This window comes from Hypanus sabinus, chromosome 10 (genome assembly GCF_030144855.1).
Source record: "Hypanus sabinus isolate sHypSab1 chromosome 10, sHypSab1.hap1, whole genome shotgun sequence".
NCBI classification, from domain to species: domain Eukaryota; kingdom Metazoa; phylum Chordata; class Chondrichthyes; order Myliobatiformes; family Dasyatidae; genus Hypanus; species Hypanus sabinus.
The window spans coordinates 23,828,153-23,854,397 of record NC_082715.1 but is presented as its reverse complement, the minus strand read 5'-3'; the positions used below and the strand labels follow the sequence as shown (position 1 = coordinate 23,854,397).

The 26,245-nt window shown below is 39.0% G+C and overlaps 1 protein-coding gene across 4 annotated transcripts in view; it reads right to left on the bottom strand.

Moving 5' to 3' along the window:
- LOC132400500 (nuclear receptor coactivator 7-like) overlaps positions 1-26,245 on the bottom strand; it is a 124,265-nt gene that overhangs the window by 84,397 nt on the left and 13,623 nt on the right. For all 4 annotated transcript variants that reach the window (XM_059981506.1, XM_059981505.1, XM_059981504.1 and 1 more), the window contains exons 2-3: positions 24,697-24,842; positions 1,201-1,469 (exon numbers count right to left, since the gene is read on the bottom strand). In XM_059981506.1, the coding sequence (XP_059837489.1) occupies positions 1,201-1,469; positions 24,697-24,746 (319 nt within the window). In that variant the 5' untranslated portion in view covers positions 24,747-24,842. The remainder of the gene's footprint in view (positions 1-1,200; positions 1,470-24,696; positions 24,843-26,245) is intronic.

The window sequence follows — 26,245 nt, the reverse complement described above, 5'->3', positions numbered from 1 at the left end:
GTGATGTCATCACCTTTAGTGCCAGCCACCAACTTCTCATTCTGAACATCAATTTGCATGCCAAATCAACTGGGCCATGTTTCAAACCTATTCGTTCTACGTAACCCAGAATGAAATTCTGTTCACTTCCTCTCCACCACAAAATCTGACTGCGTGCATCTCTGCTATAGTGCATCAGTTATCATTTCAGCCTGTCACTGAAACTTGCTTTAAGTAAACTCCTTTCAAACAAGATGTTTAAAAAACGTTAAGGAGATGCAGCATGGAAATAGGTTATTTGGGCTAGAGTCTGTGTGAAACACCAAGCACCCATTTCTACTGATTCTACACTAATGCCATTTAATTTACCCCACATTGCTACCAACTCCCATCATATTCCTCCACTCACCCAAACACTAAGATCAAGTTAGAGTGGCAAATTTACCTAACATCTTGCCCCCAATCTCCCCTGGACTTTTCGGTAATTTAAACCCATCACCTCCCACAGAACAGATAAATTCTTATAATCTGTCCAGTACAAGTTCACATTGCCTTGTCTCCCAATCTCATATTTTTATCCTTAACTCCATCCTGTTAAGCCATTAGCTTTAATATGTCACAACACCTTGTAGTACAGGAACAGATTCACCAGCCTGATCATAGCCCCAAATTTGCAACTTTTGAATCCTGCATAGTGTTGTTTAAAATGTGGAGAGAGTCTCTGCATGAGAGCTAGTCCCAGGTCATCAACTCTCTAGTGAAACAATTTCACTCATCTCCCCTCTAATCCTTCTTCCAGTTACTATAAATCCATGCCCCGGGTCTTTGCCTTTCTACTCAGGGAAACAGATTCTTCCTATTTGCTCTGTCCATTCGCTTTAGACATCTTTGTTCTAGGGATACAGCCCTAATCTCTCCAATCTTTCTATATGCAATACTACAGTCTTTCTTAGTTCTACTTTCAGGACAACTTGCGCATCACAATAAATGTAAAAAATGATTGAATGTATATGCGTCTATTGTGGAGTTCCTGTTCCAAAAGGTGTTTCCCCATTTGACCTGAAAAAAAAGACGCTTTGTGACTGGCCCTAAGTAAAAATTTTGCTTGTATTTTTTCACTTAGTAACACCAGGAACACTTTTCCATCATGCATTTTCATTTTACATAACTGAAAAAATCTTCAGCTATAAAATCTGTGTATGATGATTTACAATTACCTACCAGACAAGTAAAAATTCTTAAGCTCTGCACGTCGGATTTCTTTCCTTTGAACAGATTTTCTTTTGTCATCTGCAGGATTATCCCTTTTCAACGAATTTTCTGAATTATCCATGAACTTTTCATTGTCAATCATATGTCGTGAAGACACACGGAGATTTTCTTTAGTGTCATCTTCACCAGTTTGTATTTCTATTTTAGGCAATGGATTTTCAGTATTGCAGCTTGTAGATTCCGCTTCCTTTTGTTTTAGTTGCTTTGTTCTTTTCAACCTTAAAATAAAACAATGTGCACGTAAATAGAACTTGCATCCAGAGAAATTATAGTAGAAATGTAATTTTCACTGAAGTACTCTGCAATGCACGATGATGATGAGGAGGAAGAGGCGGCCAGGGACGATTATATGAAATATAATTAATTTTACTTCTCATCTTATGACTGGATACATTTCAAATAAGAAAGTGCCATTTTCTGAGCACATTACAAAACATACCAAAATCACTCAATTCAGTTTTGGATTTTCAACTGCTTTAGCTTCAGCAAGTGAGAGGAAGTTCCAAATTTCAAATATCATTTGTGCAAAGAACATTCTATTGCTATCAACCGGAACAGTTCCTCTCTAAACTTAAGATTATGTCATCAATTTTGAACTCCTTTGACCTAAAGAAAATGTTTCAAAATAGATTTTAAGTATTATATAAATAATTAAAAGCCTGGAACTATGAAGGAGCAATGTGATTAAGGGATTCATGAACAGCAATCATTCATACTGGAAAAAGGTCATTAAAGTAAATGGCTGCAATAAGGAATCACAACACAAGGGGGTAAATGATTGTGTTAAGCTCTGCTTAAATTGCATCTGGAATAGTTTAATTATTTTTGGCAACATTTTCACATTAGAGGATTAAAATTAGTATGTACAATGGTTAAAAGCATTGAAGGACAAGAGGGTGAACAGAACACTCTCAATTCTTCTTTTTAAATTATTAATAAAATGTTGTGAAAGTAGCAAAGGTCTGCCACATCACAGTGAAGTATTCTACATGGTCCATCTTTGAATTAGTGTGTAACTATTATCTCTTTTTTTGTTTTCCTAACTTCTAACCAGAATACAAGGAAAACCCACTGTTTCTCTTGATTGTGTACTTTAAAAGTAAACTGGAAAAACTGGCTTAAAAGAACAAACTGCACATTCAGATGCTTTTCTAGCTATTGCCTACTGTACTTCTTTTACAACGATGCAATTAAACTCAACTTTGAGTTGAGCCTGGATGGTCTGCTAAAACAACCAAGTCATTTCAAATTGACCTACTGCAATTGACCTTTTATTCTGTAGCATTCTCCTTCAAAATCAGTTTTATTAATCATGATGCATAGATTTCACCTTATTAATGTTCATTTTTCCACTGTAAATTAATATATCAATTCAATATATTCATGCACACCAAGAGAAGGAATTGGAAATATTTGAACTCAGGTGTAATTCTAGGTTATTGGCATGCTTTAAAAATCTAGAGCAACAATTGCAATGAATGGTATATACATGCTTCCATAAAAACAGCAGAGCCATTCAAACGTTGTTTCTTAATGCCTCATAAAGCGCATGCCTCTACATACATATGTACATGTACATACATGTATACATATGTACATACGTGTGTGCGTGTGTATATATATATGTGTATATATATGTATATATATGTGTGTGTGTATATATATATATATATATATATATATATATATATATATATACACATACACAAGCAATAGAAAATGAGCTTCATTGGCTGGCACCAGGCATCAATTCATGGAATGACTTAGAAGTAGCATATGATAACCCAAAGATTTAATCTCTGCTGCCCTCTGATCTATCATATACCTTCTCCTTTTGTGTTTTCACCTTCAGGCCTTCTTCATTATATTTCCTTTATTCCATCTTTTGCCCAATACAGATAACAAATTATGGACCTGAGATATTAAGTGTTGCCTTCTCTATAAACACTGCCTGATTTGCTGAGCATTTCTAATATATTATATTTTTGAATGAGAAGACTCCATTTCAAGAGGCATTTTGGGCATGTGGTTTTCCTATGTCCAATTAGAGAGTTTCAGATGAGAGGAATCGAAAAACAGAGTGAGTATCCTATCAGCTATTAGTAGCTTTATGTTTGTCAATATATTGTAGAGTTACTCAGTATTAGGTACAAATAATGTTGACTGGTGAAAATCAAATAAATCCAAAAACTTACAAAACAAACAGGATCATGTTAACATAGTGTTTAATTGATTTTTTAAGTTACTAGTTTCCTCTATAGTAACTGTGACACAGTTGTGGCTTCCAAGAGAAAAAAAGAATTCAAATCTTTGCCATACACCTTTGCAACCAAAGGCATAACTGCTTACTCCTACATATGACATCAACCCAACCAAGATATTGTTTCAGCATTACTCATGAGATGACGTCACCATAATTTAGTACCTGAGAAACACGGGTTAGGAAATCCAGCAAACCTGACACAATATGGTACTTGTGAACGAGAACAAATCATCTATAATTAAAGACCAATAATCCAACATCTGAAAGTTCATGTTTTGATGGTTCGGCATCTGACTCATTCATTGGTCTGGTTTGAGATGAAGGTTCCCAGTTGCAAGTAGGGTGTGTAAACAGAATGGGGTTGTGTTTCAAAAGCCAGAAGTCAGTAACACCCATCCTTGTAGCTGGAGCTAAGGACCAGAGTACTTATCCATTTCCTCTTCTGCTTAAACTTGTAAGGTTAGATGGAAAATTTATTATTGAATAGGTATTAGGAAAAAGTTCAAATAATTTGAGTCTTAATAGTAGTGACATCTAATTGTCAGGAAGGAAAACAAAACTACTAGTCTGGCAATAGTAATTGTGCAGGATTCCCTAAAGGTTTATCTGCAAACCGAGTCTGTGGTGAGGAAGGCAGATGCAATGTTAGCATCCATTTCATGAGGACTACAATATAAAAGCAAAGATGTAATGCTGAGACTTTATAAAGCAATGGTGAAGCTTCACTTGGAGCATTGTGAGCAATTTTGGGACCCTATCTTAGAAAGGATGTGCTGAAACTGGAGAAGGGTTCAAAGGAAGTTCACGAAAATGATTCAAAGATCGAATGGATTGTCATATGAAGAGTGTTTGATGGCTCTGGACCTGTATTCATTGGAATCGAATGGTAATATGCCTTGATAGAGGATGTTTCCTATGGTGGAAGTGTCTAAGATCAGAGGACACAGCCTCAGAATAGAGGGGTATCCTTTTAAAATGGAGATGAAGATGAATTTCTTTAGACAGAGAGTAGTGAATCTGTGGAATTCTTTGCCACAGGCAGCAGGGGGAGCCAAGGCTTTCTGTATATATAAGGCAGAAGATTCTTGATTCTTATGGGCAGCAGGCAGGATATTGAGGCTGAGAGGAAAATTGGATCAGCCATAATGAAATAGCTGACCAGACTCAATGGGTTAACAGGCTTAATTCTGCTCCTATATCTTATGATCTAATGTCCAAAGCTGCTACATTATGGGAGTTTTATTGCCTTTAACACTGATGCACCAAGTCCCTTTTGTATTATACCTCAAATACCAGCATATTGTTGGTCATTTTCCACCCCTCCCCCCGACGTATTGCAATCACTCTGGATACATATGATATTCCAACTCATTTCAACAAGAGACAGAATTGTTTGCATAGTCACACAACCAAAGGAAGTGAAGGTCACATTCACATAGTTATTAAAAATAGCATTCAATATATAAGTGATGACTTATTTCTCCAAATAGAAAAGCAAACAGCAGTGTAGAAAACTTATAGATAAAAGAATTATTCAAACCTTTAATATTATCAGAATTACTGAAAACTAAAAATATTTCCAATCTTCTGTGCTTTGATTGCAAACTCCTATATTAATCACAGCCAACATGCAGTAAGCAAAAAAGCAAACTGTAAAGAAAATTTTCCTTGCAGGGAATGCAGAGTTCACTGGAATAATTCCTGCAATTTAAGGGATTTCCAACAGAAAGAGGTTCAAAAGACTTAAGTGCAATAAATATATAAGGACGAGATTTTACACAACAAACAGGTGATCCTCAGAAGGACCAATTATTTTTAAGTGATTATATGCACTAGATGCTGGAAAGCTGCTCCCATGAATGCAGAGTCTAGATCCATGGAAAAAGCTTCATAATCAGGGACACATTCTTCAGACATCTATGAGAAATTTCTTCTGTTGCACAATTGTCAAATTTTGAAACTCTGTTCAAGGGATTATGGATATTTAGGGGTTGAATATAATACAGATCGAGTTCAACAAGTTTTTGGACACAACGGAAATTGAAGGAATTGTAAAGGATGAAGTTGAAGCAGGTCTTAATCTTATCGAACAGTTAAACAGGCTTGATTGGCCAAATCCATATCTTATTTCACATACTTGGAGACTATTTAACCACAGTCAATTATCTAACTACACTGCATAAATACAATACTGAATTCCATTTTCCCCAGTTCACAAATTACACCAAACTTTAAGATTTTGGCTACATCTTAAATATTTAGTTTCTCATTGAATTATGGACTGTTCAGCGTTACATTAAAATGCAAGAACATCAGTGTACTACAGAATGGGAAGTGGTGTAAATAAGCAATGTAACTTCTCAAAACTATTAAAATGTGGTTGAGTGGAAAGTAGTCTATAACTCTTCCTAGAATAAGAAACTGTGCCATCATCTACTATCTCCTAGAGCAAGACAGTGATCTTTCTCAACCTCCATCTGCACAAAACCTGAGAGGCAATGAAAATGTTCAGTATTAAACTCGTTAACAAAATGTGTAGATATATGATTAGTAGAGTGCTTTTTGCTCAAGGCCAACTCTAAACTTTCCAACAACTAGATCTGGACCATGTCAAACAATAGTTCCTTCCATGGTAGAAACCCATTTTTAAGAAAGGAAGTATCAAGGTTTTATTCAGGAGAATGATGATCCCAGGTGATTAGCAAAGGAGGCAGCAACAGAGTATGAACAATTAACAGTTTAACAAATAACTATTAACTAATGAACTATTATCAGGTTCTAAGAGGAAAGCTGGGCATTCACTAATACTGGAATTAAGGCTGTGGGAATGATAGACAAAAGCAGGTGAATTAAGAGAGAAAAGTAGGGAGTTCAGAATAATGAGGGGGGGTGGGTAAAACTTCAGGAGAAACAATTCAAAAAGCTTTTGACTTGATTCCTTCAGTATGGCCATATATACCATGAAATTTTCCAGATAATTACTGAAAAAAAAATTACTAGTTCCAGTAATGTTTTATAATATGTACTTAATGATAAATATATATTTTCCCATTGATTGCCCACAGGTGATTTCAGAGTCAGAAAGAGTCAACTAAATCAACATTGTATGGAGTCATAGTTGACAGATTGGAAAAAGTGGCAGATTTCATTCACCAAAACCATGGTATCATAATAGTTAGCTCAATGCTATTACAGAGCCATGCTCTCCTCGTAACCGCATGGGTTTGCTCCAGGTGCTCCATTTTCCTCCCACATTCCAAAGATGTACAGACGGGTTAGTGGTTTAATTAGTGTGTAATTAATGGTGTAATTAATTAATGGGTGTAATTGGGTAGCATGGGCATGTTGGACCAGTAAGGCCTATTACCTCCATCCTGTATTTCTAAATAAAATTTTTAAAAAATTAGAGTTCTCTCCTGGTGCTCAGTTTTCCTCCCACAGTCCACAGCTGGTAAATTAATTGGTCATTGTAAATTGTCCCATGATTAAGCTAGGGTTAAATTAGGGGTTGCTGGGCAGCACGGCTGGAATGGCCTGACAGGCCTGTTTTGTGCTTTATCTCAATAAATAAACAAGCAACAAACAAACAATGAGCTTTTATAACAATCTGGTAATTCATTGGCACCAATACTGATCCAAATTTTTAATCTCTGATTAATAGAATTGAAATTCAAGTAACTGCTTTATGTCTCTGATTAACAGCCTGCACATCTGGATACTAGACTGGCAAATTAATCATTATGATACTAATAACCACGGAAGTGATAATTACGAAGTTAAGTAATTATTGAGTCTTTAAATACTGTAGAAAAGGTAGTACAAGGAATTTACAAACATATTTAACAGGGAATTCTGGGCTTACCAAAATTTAACTGCACAGAGTTAAATGTGCTATTCTTTGCTAGGTATTACAGAGCATTTACTACTTTAAGTGTCCAGAAGTATGAATTGTTAGCGTATATCACTCTTTAATTCTAATTGTAAACATTTAGACATACTGTATATCTCATAACTGCAGAAATCTTTCCAGTAATGCCTTTTATAGCAGTAACCTATTGGATCAAATGATCCAATATTTTAGATACAAACTTAGAAATTATGCACACATGCAACTAAAAATAAGTGCTCATAAAGTTGCTGAAATTAACATGGATGGACTATGATCTCCAAGTTAAATTCATGTTATGTCAGTGCTTGCAGAAAATAAAGCCTATAGCAATGGCAGCTAAACGTACCATAAATCACCAGTGGTACAAAGTACTTGCTAAATGCCTACACATACAACATTTCCTCCCGAGGTCTTCCACCAATTTCTAACAAACTTACCAGTGCAGATTTAGTGAGAGGCTACAGAGAGAGACGTATGGGGACGTCATGTGAAGCAGCCTGAAAATAGTCAAAAAGTGATAAAAATTTTAACTAAAATTTCTTCAACAGCGAATTGGATATACAACATGAGAAGCAACAGACACAAAATGCTGGACAAACTCAGCAAGTCAGGCAGCATCTGTGGAACTGAATAAACAGTTTAGTCAATGTTTTGGGCCAAGACCCTTCTTCAGAACTGGACAGAAGGAGGAAGACACTAGAATAAAAAGATGGGGGGAGAGGGGAGGGAGAGTTGCTTAAAGGTAATAGGGGAAGCCAGCTGAATGTAAAGATAACGGGCTAGAGAGAAAGAAATCTGATTAGAGTGGGCCACAGGAGAAAGGAAAGGATAAGGAGACCTGGGGGAAGTGATAGGCAGGTGAGTAGATGTAAGAGGCCAGAGTGGATAATAAAAGAAGGGAGAGGGAAGGAATTTTCTTTTTGAACAGAAGGAGAAATTGATATTAATGCCACCAGGTTGAAGGCTACCCAGATGGAATATAAGGTAACACATACAACAAGCTGGAGGAACTCAGCAGGTCAGACAGGTCTGACCTGCTGAGTACCTCCAGCTTGAAGTACGTGTTGCTTTGACCACAGCATCTGCAGTGCACTTTGTGGAATATAAAGTGTTGCTCCTCCACCCTGAGAGTGGCCTCATCTTGACACAAGAGGAGGCCATGAACCAACATACAGTAAGAATATGTCCTACAAAAAAAGTCACGTTTGGTCATTTTATTGAATGTTCCTGTGATGGCTGAAGGTACATTAGTAATTACAGAAAAGATTTTACTGGCACACCAGGAACTTTAATACAGAAAACATTTCCAAATCTCAATAGAATAAAGCCACATTACTACAACAATAAAGCAAAAAAAAATGCAATGACATGGCATTTTGGAGGACAGACACCAACTTTCCTTCCCACAGAATTTGAAAACTATCAAAAACAAAGGAATAGTGTTAAATTATTTTAAAGTGTTATGAAATATAAATATAAATTAATGAGGGAAGATTTAATAATCACTTCTCAATCAACAGTTCTACTCCATGTTAAGCTCCAGTACATAAACCTGGGAGTCTCATTTTGGGCAATCCAGACTTCACAATGAGGATAGTAAAAAAATATTCTCCCCAGGTAAGTCATAAGGCATCTCCAATAAGGAGTAAATATTTATTAGCAAGCTGTGGCAAAAACCCAGCTATCAGCCTGACACGTCTGTACAGCAGTGGCCACAAAACTTGCATGATTGGTTTCCTTCATCCTAGCAATGAAGGTCTCCACTTTTCCCTATAACACACAGCTGTAAAATAGAGCTAGAAAAATCAACTTGGTGAGGAGGAGAAAGAAAAGGACAATTTAAAAATATTTTAATATAGAACATAGAAGAGCACAGCACAGGAACAAGCCCTACAGCCCACAATATTGCATCGAACCAGCTAAAAACACCCGAACACTAATCCCTCTTACCTAAACAATGTCCATAACCCTCCATCTTCCATATATCATTGTGCTTATCCAAACATCTCTTAAAAGCTTTTAATATATTTTTTTTTATCACCACACCAGGCAGTGCATTCCAGGCATCCACTACTCTCTGAGTAAAAAACTTGCCCCTAACATCCCCCTTGAACCTATCACAATAGTCATTTGTTACATTATTTTCACATAGAAGCATAGGCTATGCATGGTAGACATTGACATCAAATACTATGCAGATGCTGAAAGTCAAGATGAATAAAAACAATGTCATCAGGAGTTCTGTACCATTTGATTCCAAATCCAAACTCTCTGCCAGGAGGAAAGAGGATAAGTTAACAAACTGCGGTATCATGTGAAGAGACAACACAGCAAGAAACAGCCTGGTTTAATATTTTAATCAGGAGGTGCAGCCAGCACTCTGTGGTCTGGAATATTTTAATATGACACAGATTAAATCATTGAGAACTATAAACATTTATCAACACAATAAAAAACTCTTATTCTCCAACACATATTACTGTGAATGACAGAAAGAAAACTATCCTGGGACAGATATGGGAGGTGGAAATCAATGTAGATTTTCTTTGCTGGTTAATGTCCCCTAAATAACATCGAAGGAGTCAGAATTTAGCTGGGATACTAATAGTCCTTGACAATATTTACTTTAAGTTCAGATATTCACTATCTAATGTCAGACATGAAGGGTTCTTATTCAGTTCCAAAGCATGGGGAGAAATCAATCACTGTGGATCTGCATCTCAAGATTACAGTAGGCACTGCTGTAACAAATGAAACAAAAAAAGTGATAGGAGATGGATAAGAATTGGATTATTTGCAGGAGGATGACAACTGTGAATTTTCTTTTTAGCATGTATTTAAAATTCTGCAAGACTGAATTCTACTGCTTTTCTGAAGCTAAAGTAAGAGGAATAAGGTATTGGATTGCCAGAAGCTAATCAAAAGCATTAATGATCTGCAGATCTTCTGTCTTTAAATCCTCAATTCATCCTCACTGGGTTTTGTATGCCAGAATATGCACATTCCATGAAGTACTGTGGTAAAACAAGAGGGGAGAGATTGTGACAGTGACACATGCAGTGATATCTCCCCTTCCCCTGACTCAGAGACCTCTTTGGTTACTCTGACTGTAATATTCTGAATGCAGGACAAACCATTCTAGTATGCTAGAGGCACTTGCTCTATCAGTCAGGTTGTGTACTATGCATTTGGATTACATATGCTCAGTGAATACTCAATAAGCAGGTGTTGTTATTTTAATTGGATTCTTTATTAAGGACCTGGGGACTGACAAAACAAAGCATAATATCAGCAGTCTCAATGATGTTAAAATCTAAGTCTAGAAAACTAGCAGATTAAAGAAACCAGTTATTAATGAAGAAATCAAGTAATAGAGGAGAATATATACACAAAAATCTGCTTTTCTGTCAAAAAGTAAATCGGCAGAATTACTTTAGCAGTACAAACCTGAGCTTAAAGGCACATAAGCAGAACCCAGTTGTTTTGAATATGCATCCAAATATGTGGAAGTACTGCAGGGCAATTTTGTGCATTCAGCCCTAATCCCTATAAGGCAGGGGTTCCAAACACTGGGGTCCATAGACTCCTCGGTTAATGACGTAAAGAAGGTCAGGAAGCCCTGTCCTTCTATGTATCTATACAGGTGTTTCTAGTACAATATTGTTGTACCTGTCTCAACCACTCTGGCAGTTCATTCCATACACTCACTACGCTTTGAATTCTAAAGTTGCCTGTCATGTTCATTTCAACCTATCTCCCCTCATCCCAAATCTACACTCCTTAGGTTTGGACCCCCCTCCTCCCAGAAAAGAATGCTATCATCCACCTTATCTTTCCCCCCTCATGATTTTATAAACCTTTTTAAGGTCATCTCTCATTTATTCCTTGGAAGTGTAAGAAAAGAATAAATACCTAGCCTGGCCAACTGCTCCCTATAACTCAGGCCCTCTAGTCCTAGCAACATTCTTGTCACTCTTTTCTACACTCTTTCCAGTTTAACCATGTCTTTCCTACAAAGACAACCAAATCTGTACACAGTACTCTAAATGCAGCCAATTAACTTGTAAAACTTGAACATAATGTCCCAACTCCTATGCTCAGTGCCTTAACTGATGGCAGTCAATATGCTAAACACCTTTTCACCAACTATCTGTGATATTGCTTTCAACAAGTTATGCACTCGCACTCCTGGGTCCTTCTATTCTGTTACGCCCCCTAGTGTCCTGCCATTCATAATATAAGTCTTATGCTGGTTTAACTTTCCAAAATGCATCGCTTAACACTTATCTGTATTGAAATCTATTTGTCACTTCTCAGCCCACTTCCAAGATCCTTCTCAGCATTCTATAATAAACTTCTTTACCATCAACAATACCTCCTAATTTTGACACCTGTATTCTTATTGATCAAGTCTTGAGCATGTGTCCAAATGATTTATATAACGAATGAACAACAAGGATCCCAACAACAACCACTGCGGCACACAACTAGTCATAGGCCTCCAATCCAACAAACAACCTTCAACCACCACACCTTTTATTATGAATCCTCTCCCAGGATTCCATGGGACCTTCCAAACCAGCCAACCACGTGGGACATTGTTGAAGGCCTTGCTGAAATCCAAATAAGACAGCATCTGCTGCTTAAACTTTGGTTATTTCTTCAAAAAATTCCAAAAGGTTCATCGAGCATGCATAAAGCCAAGATGACTCCTAATCATATTCTGTCTATTCAAATGCTGATAGATCCTGTCAGTCAGAATTTCTTCCTGTAACTTCCCCACTACTGATCTTAGGCTGACCATCCTGTAGCTCCCTGCCTTGTCCTTGATATTTTTCTTAAATAATGGAACATTAGCCACTTTTCAGTCTTTGGGAACTTCACCAATGGCTAATGATGAAGCAAAACTCTCTGAAAGGTCCTCTGCAATTTCTCCCACGAAGTCCAAAGATACATACAGTCAGACCCTGGGATTTATCCACTTTAATGAACTGTAAGGCAGGATGCACCTTGCCCCTGGTAGTATAAATGCCTTCAAAAACATCTCCACCTGTTTCCCTTTTCTCTTGAGCAATCATAATTTTCCCCTCAACAAACATCAAAGAGAAATACTCATTAAAAATCCCACCCATCTCTGACAGCTCAAGATATCAGCAAGCCCTGCTGATTTCTAAGGGGACTTACTCTCTCCCTAGCTGCCTGTTGTTATTTACATAGCTACAGAACCTCCTGGGATTTTCCTTAACCTTCCCTGCCCAATTCATCACACATTCCCACTTTGCCTTCCTTATTTCCCTCTTCAATGTATTCTTAATCTTTTTTATAGTCATCAATGGATTCACTTGTCCCTAACCTCCCGAACCTGTGTATGGTTCCTTCCTTTTTACAACCAGAGCCTCACTCATCAGCCAAAGTTGCCCTTTCACCCTGGAACATGCTCATTTCTATTCACTCCTACTCCTTCAAACAGGCTCACATGAGAATTTAGCTAATTACCCCAAAATTAGCCATGCTCCAGCTTAATACCCTGATTTGTGGACCTGTCCTATCCTTTTCCAACACAATCTTAAATCTAATAGAATTATGGTCACTAGATCCAAAGTGCTCCTTAACTGCCACTTCAGTTACTTCCCCTGCCTTTTTCCCTACTAGAAGTTCAGTATTATAACCTCCAGAATATATTGACTCAGGAAGCTATTCTGGACACATTTTACAAACTATATCTGTGCAGGCCCTTAACAGTCTGGGTTGTCCAGCTAATACCAGGGAAATTAAAATCTCCTACTAACACAACTCATTTGTTCTTACAACTATGAGCAATTTCTTTACACAGCTCCTTTTCGTTCCCACTGACTACTGATGAGTGTATAATAAAGCCCCACTCCCATTTTCATTTCGAAATTCTACTCATAATGATCTCACTGGATGATCTTACAAGTATGTAGCATGCCAAGGTTTAAAAGGAAGACCATCATATACAACAGCCATCATCAGAGTGGACTGAGTTGGAGTGGGATGGCTTTGGCTCAATCAGGCTTCGGTGAGAAACAGGCAGAGGCGAGGGTAGGCTCCGGTAAGTTTCTGTTTTGCTTTTTTTTGTTCAGACTAGAGAATATGCCAGGCAGGATGTTGGAAAGCTCCTCTTGCAGGATGTGGGAAGTCAGGAAGACCTCCGGTGTCCCTGACAACAATATACGCAAGAAGTGCATCCAGCTGCAGCTCCTAACAGACCGCGTTAGGGAACTGAAGCAGGAGCTAGATGACCTCCGGATCATTCGGGAGACTGAGCAATTCATAGATAGTAGCTTGCAGGAGGTAGTTACACCTAAGGAATAGGGCACAGGTAATTGAGTTACCGTCAGGCAAGGGAAGAGGAAAGGGCAGGTAGTGCAGGGTTCCCCTGTGGCCATTCCCCTCCAAAACAGGCATACCAATTTGGATACTGTTGGGGGGGGGGGGGCCTTACCTGGGACAAGCTGCGGCAGCTGGATCTCTGGCACTGAGTCTGGTTCTGCAGTGCAGAAAGGAGGGAGGAAGGAGAGTGGTAGTGATAGGGGACTCCATAATCAGGGGTACAGACAGGAGATTCTGTGGTCGTGACAGAGACTCAGAGACTCCCGGATGGTTTGTTGCCTCCCAGGTGCCAGGGTCAGAGATGTCTCTGATCATGTGCACAGCATTCTGAGGTGGGAGGGTGATCAGCCAGATGTCATGATACACATCAGTACCAATGACATAGGTAGAAAGAGTCAGGAGGTCCTGAAGAGTGAGTACAGAGTTTGGTAGGAAGTTGGAAAACTGGACCTCGAGGGTAGTAATCTCTGGATTGCTGCCTGTGCCACATGCCAGTGAGGGTAAGAGTAGGATACTCTGGCAGATGAACATGTGGCTGAGAAACTGGTGTAGGGGGCAGGGTTTTAGATTTCTAGATCATTGGGACCTCTTCTGGGGCAGATGGGACCTGTACAAGAAAGATGGGTTACACCTGAACTACAAGGGGACCAATATACTTGCAGGGAGGCTTGCTAGTGTTATTGGGGAGGGTTTAAACTAGATTTGCAGGGGGATGGGAACCAGAGTGCCAGAGTAGATAGTGGAACAGGGGTAAAAATAAATGATGTTAGTAGTTCATGCGAAGTCACAAATAGTAAGGTTGTGTGTGGTGGTAATAATCTTCTGAGGTGTGTGTATTTCAATGCGAGGAGTATTGTGGGAAAGGCAGAAGAGCTGAGGGCTTGGATTGACACATGGAATTATAACATCATAGCCAATATTGAAACTTGTCTACAGGAGGGGCAGGATTGGCAGCTCAATGTTCCAGGGTTCCGATGTTTCAGATGTGATAGAGGCAGAGGGATGAAGGGTGGGGAGGTGACTTTGCTAGTCAAGGAAAATATTACAGCAGTGCTTTGGCAGGACAGATTAGAAGGCTTGTCTACTGAGGCCGTATGGGTGGAGCTGAGAAACAGGGAAGGTATGACCACATTAATAGGGTTGTATTATAGACCACCCAATAGTCAGGAAGAATTGGAGGAGCAAATCTGCAGAGAGATTACAGACAACTGCAGGAGACAGAAAGTTGTGATTGTAGGGGATTTTAATTTTCCACTCATTGATTGGGACTCCCATACTGTTAAAGGTCTAGATGGGTTAGAGTTTGTAAAATGGGTTCAGGAAAGTTTTCTAAATCAATATATAGATGTACCAACTAGGGAGGATGCAATATTAGATCTCCTATTAGGAAATGAGTTAGGGCAGGTGACGGAAGTGTGTGTAGGGGAACACTTTGGTTCCAGTGATCATAACGTCATTAATTTCAACTTGATCATGGATAAAGATAGATCGGGTCCTCGGGTTGAAGTTCTAAACTGGAAAAAGGCCAAATTTGAAGAAATGCAAAAGGATCTAAAAAGCGTAGATTGGGACAAGTTGTTCTCTGGCAAGGATGTGATTGGTAAGTGGGAGGCCTTCAAAGGAGAAATTTTGAGAGTGCAGAGTTTGTATGTTCCTGTCAGGGTTAAAGGCAAAATGAATAAGCATAACGAACCTTGGTTCTCGAGGGATATCGGTACTCTGATAAAGAAGAAGAGAGAAATGTCTAACATGTATAGGCAACAGGGAGGAAATAAGTTGCTTGAGGAGTATAAAAAGAGTAAGAAAATACTTAAGAAAGAAATCAGGAGGGCTAATTGGTCCTCTTGAAGATCAGAGTGGTTGGCTATGTATGGACCCAAAAGAAATGGGAGAGATATTAAATGGGATTTTTGCATCTGTATTTACTAAGGAAACTGGAATGGAGACTATGGAAACAAAGCAAACAAATAGGGAGGTCATGGAACTTATACAGATTAAAGAGGAGGAGGTGCTTGCTGTCGAGGCAAGTCAGAGTAGATAAATCCCCAGGACCTGACAGGGTATTCCCTCGGACCTTGAAGTATTCCCTAGTGTTGAAATTGCAGGGGCCCTGGCAGAAATATTTAAAATGTCGATATCCACGGGTCAGGTGCCGGAGGATTGGAGGATAGCTCACGTAGTTCCGTTGTTTAAAAAAGGCTCAAAAAGTAAGCCGGGAAATTACAGGCTGGTAAATTTGACATCGGTAGGAAGGAATACTAAGAGATAGGATCTACAAGTATTTGGATAGACAGGGACTTATTAGAAAAAGTCAGCATGGCTTTGTGTGTGGTAGGTCATGTTTAATCAATCTATTAGAGTTTTTCGAGGAAGTTACCAGGAAAGTGGATGAAAATGTTGTATACATGGACTTCAGTAAGGCCTTTGACAAGGTCCTGGCTGGGAGGTTAGTTAGAAAGATTCAGTCGCTAGGTATACATGGAGAGGTAGTAAATTGGATTAGACATTGGCTCAATGGAAGAAGCCAGAGAGTGGTAGTGGAGGATCGCTTCTCTGAGTGGAGGCCTGTGACAAGTGGTGTGCCACAGGGATCAGTGCTGGGTTCATTGTTATTTGTCATCTATATCAATGATCTGGATGATAATGTGGCAAATTGGATCAGCAAATTTGCTGATGATACAAAGATTGGAAGTGTAGTGGACAGTGAGGAAGGTTTTCAAAGCTTGCAGAGGGATTTGGACCAGTTGGAGGAACGGGCTGAAAAATGGCAGATGGGAGTTTAATGCGGACAAGTGTGAGGTATTGCACTTCGGAAGGTCAAGCCAAAGTAGAACATACGAGGTAAATGGTAGGACACTGAGGAGTGCAATAGAACAGAGAGATCTGGATACAGATACATAATTCCCTAAAAGTGGCGTCACAATTAGATAGGGTCGTAAAGAGAGCTTTTGGTACATTGGCCTTTATAAATCAAAGTATTGAGTATAAGTGTTGGAATGTAACAGTGAGGTTGTATAAGACATTGGTGAGTCCGGATTTGGAATATTGTGTGCAGTTTTGGTCACCTAATTACAGGAAGGATATTAATAAGGTTGAAGGTTTACAAGGATGTTGCCGGGACTTGAGAAACTGAGTTACAGAGAAGGGTTGAATAGGTTAGGACTTTATTCCCTGGAGCGTAGGAGAATGAGGGGTGATTTGATAGAGGTGTATAAAATTATGATGGGTATAGATAGAGTGAATGCAAGCAGGCTTTTTCCACTGAGGCAAGGGGAGAAAAAGACCAGAGATCATGGGTTATGGGTGAAGGGGGAAAAGTTTAAAGGGAACATGGGGGGGGGGCTTCTTCACACAGAGAGTGGTGAGAGTGTGGAATCAGCTGTCAGATGAAGTGGTGAATGCGGGCTCACTTTTGAAATTTAAGAAAAACTTGGACAGATATATGGATGAGAGGGGCTTGGAGGGATATGGCCCAGGTGCAAATCAGTGGGACTAGGCAGAAAAATGGTTAGGCACAGCCAAGAAGGGCCAAAGGCCTGTTTCTGTGCTGTAATGTTCTATGGTTCTATGTCATCCTTAAGCACTCTTTTATGTCCTCCTTATTAGATAGGCAATACCACCTCCTCGTTTACACCTGTACCTCTGTCATACATAGAATATACTGGAATATGGTCCTGCCAGCCCTGCCCTTTTCTCAGCCACGTTTCTGTTATGGCTATATAAAATCCCATTCTCCAGACCCAATCCACACTGAATATATCCACACACACACACACACACAGAGCAAAAGAGCAGCTCACAGAATACTTCCAAATCTAAAATCTCAATACTTTTTAGTAATTATCCTACACCACGTCAATTCTTCCCCAATCTTTTCCCGCAAATTCAATTATTCAGGTTGATCTAGGCAAAAATGTTGCAAGAACAGAAAGATTAGGTGATAGATAATTCTGTTTTGCTCATGAGTCAAATTCCCCAATAACTTAAATCTGAATTCACATTGCACACTAGATTAAAAAAAACTTCACATTTGTACTCTTCACATTCCACCAAACAGTAGCAAATTAATCAAATTAAATTATTTCAGATGGTTATAATTGAGAATGATATATTCAAAACTCAGAAAAATCAGATAAACTGCAGATTCAAGAAATAATAAAATATTGACTGAAGGTAAAAACAAGTCTTAATTATATTATTTAATAACAAACTTAAGTGGGATGAACAACATGGCCTTTCAAATAACTGAATGTAGACATTAAGGTCAAATGTAAACACAAAATAAAAAGCATGCCATATAAAATGCAAAATTGTTTAAAAACTGAAACTTGCTCAGTTTAAACTCTGCCGCATAATTTAAAACGGTGAAATCCACAATTACTGTTCTTGGTCGTAATTAGATATTGTAACTGCTCTGAGAAATGCACAAATGAAGCTCAATATGTTGTTATATTATGATTTTATTTAATACTTAAACCTGTACATAAAAACTTAGGAAAGGGCCCAAAGGGCAACTGGAAACAATGATACAATTGTCCAGGTTAATGATTGATACATTAGGGCATAAGCAAAACACAGAGGAAACAGATTAACTTTAAAACTAACATAAATTACAAGGAATTACTGTGCTAAACTACACAAACTAAAGGAAAAGAACGAACCTATTTAGCAATCCTAATAAAATCAGTAGAACAAGCAAATTTGCATATGTTTTAAAATGGGCAAACTAGAGCAATCTTTGTAATTTGATGACAGTACAGATACAGCCAGATCTGGGATCCACACACACAAAAAGCTGCAGAAACTAAGCATGTCAGGCAACATCAATGAAAATGAATAGACAATTGATGTTTCAGGCCGAGACCCTTCATCAGAAAAGACAGGGGGAAGATGCCAGAATAAAAAGACTGGGGGGGGGGGGGGGGGGAGGAGAAGGAGGACAAGTTGGAAGGTGATTGTTGAAGTGTTGAAGCCAGGTGGGTGGTGAAGGTAAAGGGCTGGAGAAGGAGGAATCTGATAGGAGAGGAGAGTGGACCATGGGAGAAAGGGAAGGAGGAGTGGCACCAGTGGAAGGTGATGGTCAGGTGAGGAGAAGAGGTAGGAGGCCAAGTGGGGAATGAAAGAAGGAAGAGGGGAAAAGCAAAATAAAGAAAAAAATTAGTGGAAGGAGAAATCGAGATTCATGCCACAAAATTGGAGGTTACTTAGACAGAATACAATGTGTTTCTCCTTCACCTTGAGAGTGGCCTCATCGTGGCAAAAGAGTAGGCCATGGACCGACATTCAGAATGGATATGTGATATGAATTTAAATGGTTAGCCATTGGGAAATAACACTTTTGCCAGAAGGAATTGATGCACCATCAACAACTCTTGGAGATGGGAGGCGAACGATAGGCTTTTATTAGCAGCAAGAGACCACCACACAACATCCTGGAGACTGAGGGAGGAGCAGTGCCTCCAATCGCCTTTATACAGAGGTCTGTGGGAGGAGCCACAGGAGCAGTCAGCAGAGGGGCGTGTCCAGACAGGTATATGTAGTTTACCACAGGAGTGAAGGTGCTCGACAAAGCGGTCCCCAATTTATGTCCAATCTCACTAATGTAGAGGAGGCTGAATTGAGAGCACCAGATACAATATACAACCCCAACAAATCTGATGGGTTGCCTCACCTGGAAGTACTGTTTGGGGCCCCGAAAGGAGGTGATTGGGCATGTGAAGCATCCCTGTCACTTGCAGGGATGGAGATTAGTGCGGAGGGACGAATCAACAAGGGAGTTGCAGAGAGTGCGGAGAGTGGGGATGGGGGAGTAAAGATTTGTTTGGCAGTATAATCATGATGAAGATGGCAGAAGTTGATGAGAATGATGGGTTGGATGTGGAAGGTGAAGGAGGAGGGTATCTCTTCACCTCCAAAGAAAGGGGTTTCCCCTCCTCCACCATTGACACTGCTCTCACCCACATCTCCTCCATTTCCCAGATGTCTGCACTCACCCCATCTTCCTGCAGCCTTAACAGTGACAGAGTCCCTTCCATATCTAACACATCACACTCTGCAACTTCCACCATCTTCAACAGTATCCAACCATCAAATACATATTTACAGCCACCCGCACTCCACTTTCTGCAGGGATCACTCCCTCCAGAATTCCCTTGTCCATTCATTCCTCCCCACTAATCTCTCTCCTAGTACATACCTCCACCCCTACCTCCACTCATGGCCCCAAACAGTCCTTCCAGGTGAGGCAACACTTCAGCTGCAAATCTGTTGGGGTCATCTATTGGATCCAGTGCTCCCAATGCTGCCTCCCCTACATTGGTGAGACCCGGCATAAATTGGGAAATGGCTTTTTTGAAGACCTTCACTCCATTCAGCAAAAGCCAAATTTTCCAGTGGCCAACTTTTTAAATTCCTTCCCACTGTCATTCCAACATGTCAGTTTATGTTCTCTTCTGCCACGCTGAGGCCACTCTTAGGGTGAAGGAGAGACCTTATACTCTTCTAAGTTGAAGCATGAACATTGATTTCTCTTTCCAGTAATTTTTTTCTTTTCCCCTCTCCCTCCCCTCTTCTTCTATACCCCATCCTGGCCTCATCTCTCTTCTCCTCACCAGCCTATCAGCTCCCCCAGGGTCCCCTCCTCCTTCCCTTTCCCCCATGTGTCACTCTCCTCTCCTATCAGACTCCTTCTTCTCCAGCCTTTACCTTTCCCACCCACATGGCTTTTCCCCATCAGCTTCCAGCTTGCCCTCCTTCCTCTTTCCACACATTTTATTCTGGTGTCTTCTGCCTTCTTTTCCAGTCCTGAAGAAGGTCTGAGCCTGAAAGGTTGACTGTTTGTTCATGTTCATAACACTGTCTGAGCTTGTAAGTTCTGCCAGCTTCTTGTGGGTGCTGGTCTGGATTTCTGGCATCTGCAGATATCTTGTGTTCTGAATATGGGATGATGTTTTGCCTGACTGCAGTATCTATGGCAAGAAGTTAGTGTCTCAGGTTATCAGATAAGAGATTTAGGACTGAGACAACAACAGATTTTTTTAAAATTCAGAGACTGATGAATCTTTCTATCACAGAGATCTGTAGAGGTCGTAGGCCTTGCATTGATCAGGGCCAAATATGGATGTTGCATAGTAGCTATATAGGTGAGCCAGGGCCAGGTGAGTAGGCTTCCCTGTGCATGCAGCTGATGAATCCAAAGGAACAGCAGACACTGTTAGTTTAGCACCAGTGACACTGCAGGATTTGCCAGTCAGCATTGAACTCAACTTAGGGTCTCCAGCTGTGGATTTGTCTCAGGATTTACTCCTGAAGCCTTCGCCATTACTGGGTATAGCTGCAAAGCAGCAGAGGTTTAATTCCAGAGATTTTCTTCTCCTAGCTGAGCTACCAACCACAGCTGATGAGCCCATCTGCCCAAAGCAACTGGTTTTAAAGTGCCAGTGGCCTTTGCCACTTCTCCTCTCAGTAGAAACTGTTCCACCAAGCTTGGTCACCAAACTATTGGGAGCTTTAACCCACTGTCTCTTGTGGCTATGACAATTGTAGGAACCTCTGTAGAGGTAAGACACTGAATATTCTTTAAGGAGACAGATAGATTTCTTAGCTACAAAGGCTTTAAGAGAAATTAAGAAAAAGCTGTAATTTGTATACAGTAATCATATTGGACAGCAGAGCAAGATTGAAAGTCCAAATGATCTACTTCTATTTTCTATTTATAATATTTTACTAATATCCAACCAAGACCTCAATGGTGGAACAGGTGGACCAAGTTACTTCGAACTCAACTGCTGTGAAGGCGGATGAAGGCTGCAACAAATCCATCAGCTCCAATCATCATGGTTTCCATGCCAGCGGAATCAGTTGGTTGATTTGTGAAGTATTGTGTGCTTCTTGGAGTGCAACATCAAGTACATGTTAAACAAATACATGCACAGGTGTCTTTGCTCTGTGGGCCTAACTGGACTCATAGGCCATAATTATAAAAATTGAATGCTTTACAAAATAACCCTACCTATTCAAAAGCTCAAAGTCGGAACCTGATACAGGTAAGTAGATACAATGTTCTCCTAATCTATATGAAATCTTCATTCTTCAGAAGTTACGGTCCAATTGCACATTATTTAGAAGTAAAGGTTTCATTTGGCTCTGTCATTGACTACAAGCTGACACCAGTTCACAGCACTATTTATCAGACTGCTGACACATTATATCATTCAAGCAGAAGGAAAAATATTTTTACTAAATGACAAAAATCTGCTTCATAAATATTGAAAAACATGTCCATGTTCACATTCACTCCAATGAGAGTACATTATGTTATTGGCTCTTGACTAATGACAGTGATAAGCAATGGCTCATTTTAAAGTTGATTCAATTCACACTCTCACTCCAGGTATCTGAGAGAGAGGTAGGTGCCAGAACAGAGTTCATGTGAGATCAATTGATGTAGATTTTATTACCCATAGAATACACAAAATATAAATGGTAAGGAACTCTGCAGCATGCCACTATAATGCAAAATAAACTTAGTTAAAAAACGTAGAGCCACTATTCATCATCTTCCTTCAATACTCATTTGACACTAAATCTTATGAACCAAATTCCTATATGGCTATGGTAAAAGATATCTATTTTTTTAAACCCCTGGGGTTTCCCCAGGTGCTCCGGTTTCCTCCCACAGTCCAAAGATGTATCAGTTAGTAGGTAAATTGGTCATTATAAATTGTCCTGTGATTAGGCTTGCATTAACTAGGTGGGTTGCTAGGTGGTGCAGCTCACTGGGGTGGAAGGGCCTGTTCCATGCTGTATCTCTAAATAAAAAATAAATAAATCCAGATATTAAACCACTAGATTTGAAATGAATTTATGACTGCACTTTTTACTGAAACATTTAATCATCCCTTCTGTTATTGTTATCAATTTAATACTTCAGTTTAAATTAATCATAACAATCTAACCCCATGTGACTGGGTTGCTTAAAACAGATTCAGAAATGCTACTAAACACATGTGACATGACCAACTCAAAGCAAAGTCTGAATCAGTACTTCGGCAGCATAATTTTCTTCCAGAGTCCAAATGAATGCTCAAAATTCTTCAAAGGCAACTATTCAAAGAAGAAAAAACCCTAATATTACAATACACAGCAAAATGATGTACCACTACAAAATGAAAATATTAATGTAGCATTTACTTCTGATTAAGGGTCTAGGCTTGAAACATCAACTCTTTATTACTTACCATAGTTGCTGTCTGACCTGCTGAGTTTCTCCAGCATTTTGTGTGCAACTCTGGATTTCCTAAATCTGCAAAATCTATTTCTATTTACTCTCATCACATTTCAAATTTTCTATACATCCATTCATTACATCCAATATTTCCTTTCTCACTTCTTTCACCTTGTGTGTCTACCTGCGAATGAAAAGCAAGACTCAATGCTACTAGTGCAAAAAGGCTGACCACCACTTGTACTCCTAAGTACATTTTGTTTTCCTTTGAATTTGGCTCTGACAACACAAAATGATAAGACTGAAACATTGCAATTGTCCAAACCATGTTGCTTTACCAAGTTATTTAAGCAGTTCAGCTAAATAAAGATTTTCAAATTTTGATGAATGCTGAAGAGAATATTTATAAACCACTAAACTAGTATCACACAATGATTTCTTCCTTTTTTTTTGCTCTTAAGCAATAAAATGCTTTGGCAGAGGGTTACTTAGAGAAAGTATGGTCTAATATTAAGTTACTTAGAAAAATTCTTAAATATTTAGCAGTTTTATCTTCGTGTTTCAAGCAGCATAGAAATGAACAAGAGAATAAAATTCATGGCTCTGGTCAACTAGAATATGCAACTTTGGAACAGTATAATCAATTATTTAAAAATGGAGAGCTTCAAAGCAAACCTTATCCAATAAACGCCTCGGGCAGTTTGGACTTTGGCATGCAAACACACATCAGGGCATATATGTAAGTTGACAACAGCCATCTTGACCTCACAACCATCTCACTTGCTTCCTTGCCATCTAATATAAACTATACCATTTCTCCAACATCTTGGATTTGAGAAAGTCTGACTCAGTAGTTGAGAAAAGCACTTTCTTTATTTTCTGTCACAACCCCCATTCCCCAGCAGCTTTCTACCCCTCTTCATGGCTGCAGAGATCTGTCACACTGTCAATTATATTAAGCATAGATTGGTTTAAAAAAAGATTAGTCTTAAAATTTAGGATGGGGGCAATATGGCATATTCCAGATGCTTTTAATTTCATGCCTAAACCAGACCCACTGCTGCTACAATATTGTAAAAGGTCTCAGGATTAGTTTCCACCCATCTATTCTATTCAGTTCTTCAAATACATGATGCATCAACATCAATATTAGATTCCAGAGCTCAAACCTAATACCTCATGGACAAGAATGAAATGAAATGAATGTGGAGAATCAGACAACAGATAAACAACTCTACCCAAAGATGTTATATTAGCAGAGGGGAAATTCAAAACAAAATAAAATGTACCTATCATGTATACAGATTCTAAATTTGTGGCTAAGGCACATTTAGTAGGACAGATGAATGAACATGTAAATTTCTTTAAATTCTTGCAATCTCCAACACTATGTTCAGCCTAAGATATTAGAAACTATAAAGTAGGAAACTTATTTTCTCCACTAATTGACATATGACACATTTGTCCCTAAATATTATTTTCCTTTCTCAAAATAAACTTCTTATTGCATCCAAACAGTCTAGTTTGTAAATGCTTATTCCAGAGTCTAGGCAATAATCAACAAATATTTCCAGATTCCAGTCTGTGCTCCAGTCATATCTAAGCATGCTTGATCTGTAGGTATTCATTAACACTTTAAATTCTTTGCAACAATAATAAATGGTATTGTGAAAGCAGATGATCCAGTGTACAAGTAGATATGAAATATTTCACCTGGCAAAGTAACCTGGTCTTCTCTCTTTTCTCAACTCTTTAGTCTCCATGGCAGGATATTCAAATGCTGATGTTTGTTTTCTTCCGGTGCTCTGCAGCTAAGCTGTGCGAGTTTCAAGGTTCCTTGTCATCCACGTGGAAAATTCCTGTAATGACAAGATCTTGTGATTCAATTCACAAACAAAATAATTAGTTATTGTTTACCTGTAGAGAAATTTAACCAAGAATTTCAGTTAAGCGCTTTTATATTATGCAAAAGCTCTGACTGCCAATTTTTAAACGGATTGTGCACAAAAAATGTATCAAGTGCTTACTGAAATATTGTGGGCCTCTTCAGTGATGAATGCTGCCTTCTTGAGGCAGTGACTCTTGTAGGTACCATCAATGCCCAAAAAGGAGGTATTGGACAGAACTGTAGTCTTAACAGGAAACACAGAAGCAGGAGTAGCAACAGACATACAACCCTTCAGGTTTGTGGCATCATTCATCAAGACCATGGTCTTTTACCCAAGTACCATTTTCAAACATCAAGCCCATGTCTTTATTTCATAAGTGACCAGTAATATCAGTTTTAAATAAAAATGACTGCGATTCCAGAGTCAACCAGAGTAAAGAATTCAAAAGGTTTATCACCATCTTTATGGCTTTACTTGCACAGTACCCTTGACCTTGACTCCTCAGCCAGGGGAAATAATCTCCTTGTGTTAAACCCTTGAAAAATATTCTAAGTTTTGATTAAATATCCTCTCACCTTTCTAGATAGGAAGAATAATTACCAGTCTATTCAATCTCCCCCTATGTGGCAAATCTGAAATCTCTGGAATGAGTCCAATGGAACTTCACTGCAGTCTCTCAATGGAAGTGCATCCTTTCTTCCATAAGACCATACTTTCTATACAACCAGCTATGGTTTTTATCAAGCCCTTTACAATTGCGCAAATGTTTCCCTACTCCTGAAAGTTACTCAAAATAAAGGCTAATATACCAAATCTCTTCCTAATTGCTTGCCACACCTTAATATTAGATGATTTAAAATGGCACTGGTGAAACTCAACAACTGCTTGCTGGTAAGAAACAAAATAAAGAAAAATACTGATTATTGTATTAATCATTTTTTTCTGGTAAATGATCACTGCAATCAATAGCCTGTAACTTCCCTTTTGAAGCTGAGCATTTGAAGTGCCTTTATGAGCTGGCATTTTTGTGGCGTGAACTAAAGTCTCAAAGGGTTAAAGTGAAGCGTGTATGGGCTGAATCAAGGTGGTGGGGCAGGGCTTGGGCCTCAGAGTGAGGAATGGCCCAAATTCTGAATGATGTAAGAGCCTGGCTAGATTGAAAAGATCCGGGTGTCAGGGCCAGAGGTGAGGGAAGGGCCAGTTCAGCTCATTGCCTTGCGAGGTTTACTCATCTCCGTGCTGAATTAAGACTACATTGATGGCTGACTTTGTGGCTATGGATTCACTTTCGTGAACTTCAGTTGTTTTCATGATGTCTTTTTTTCTGCACTTTGGGTGTTTAACAGTCTTTTTAAAATGGGTTCTATTGGGTT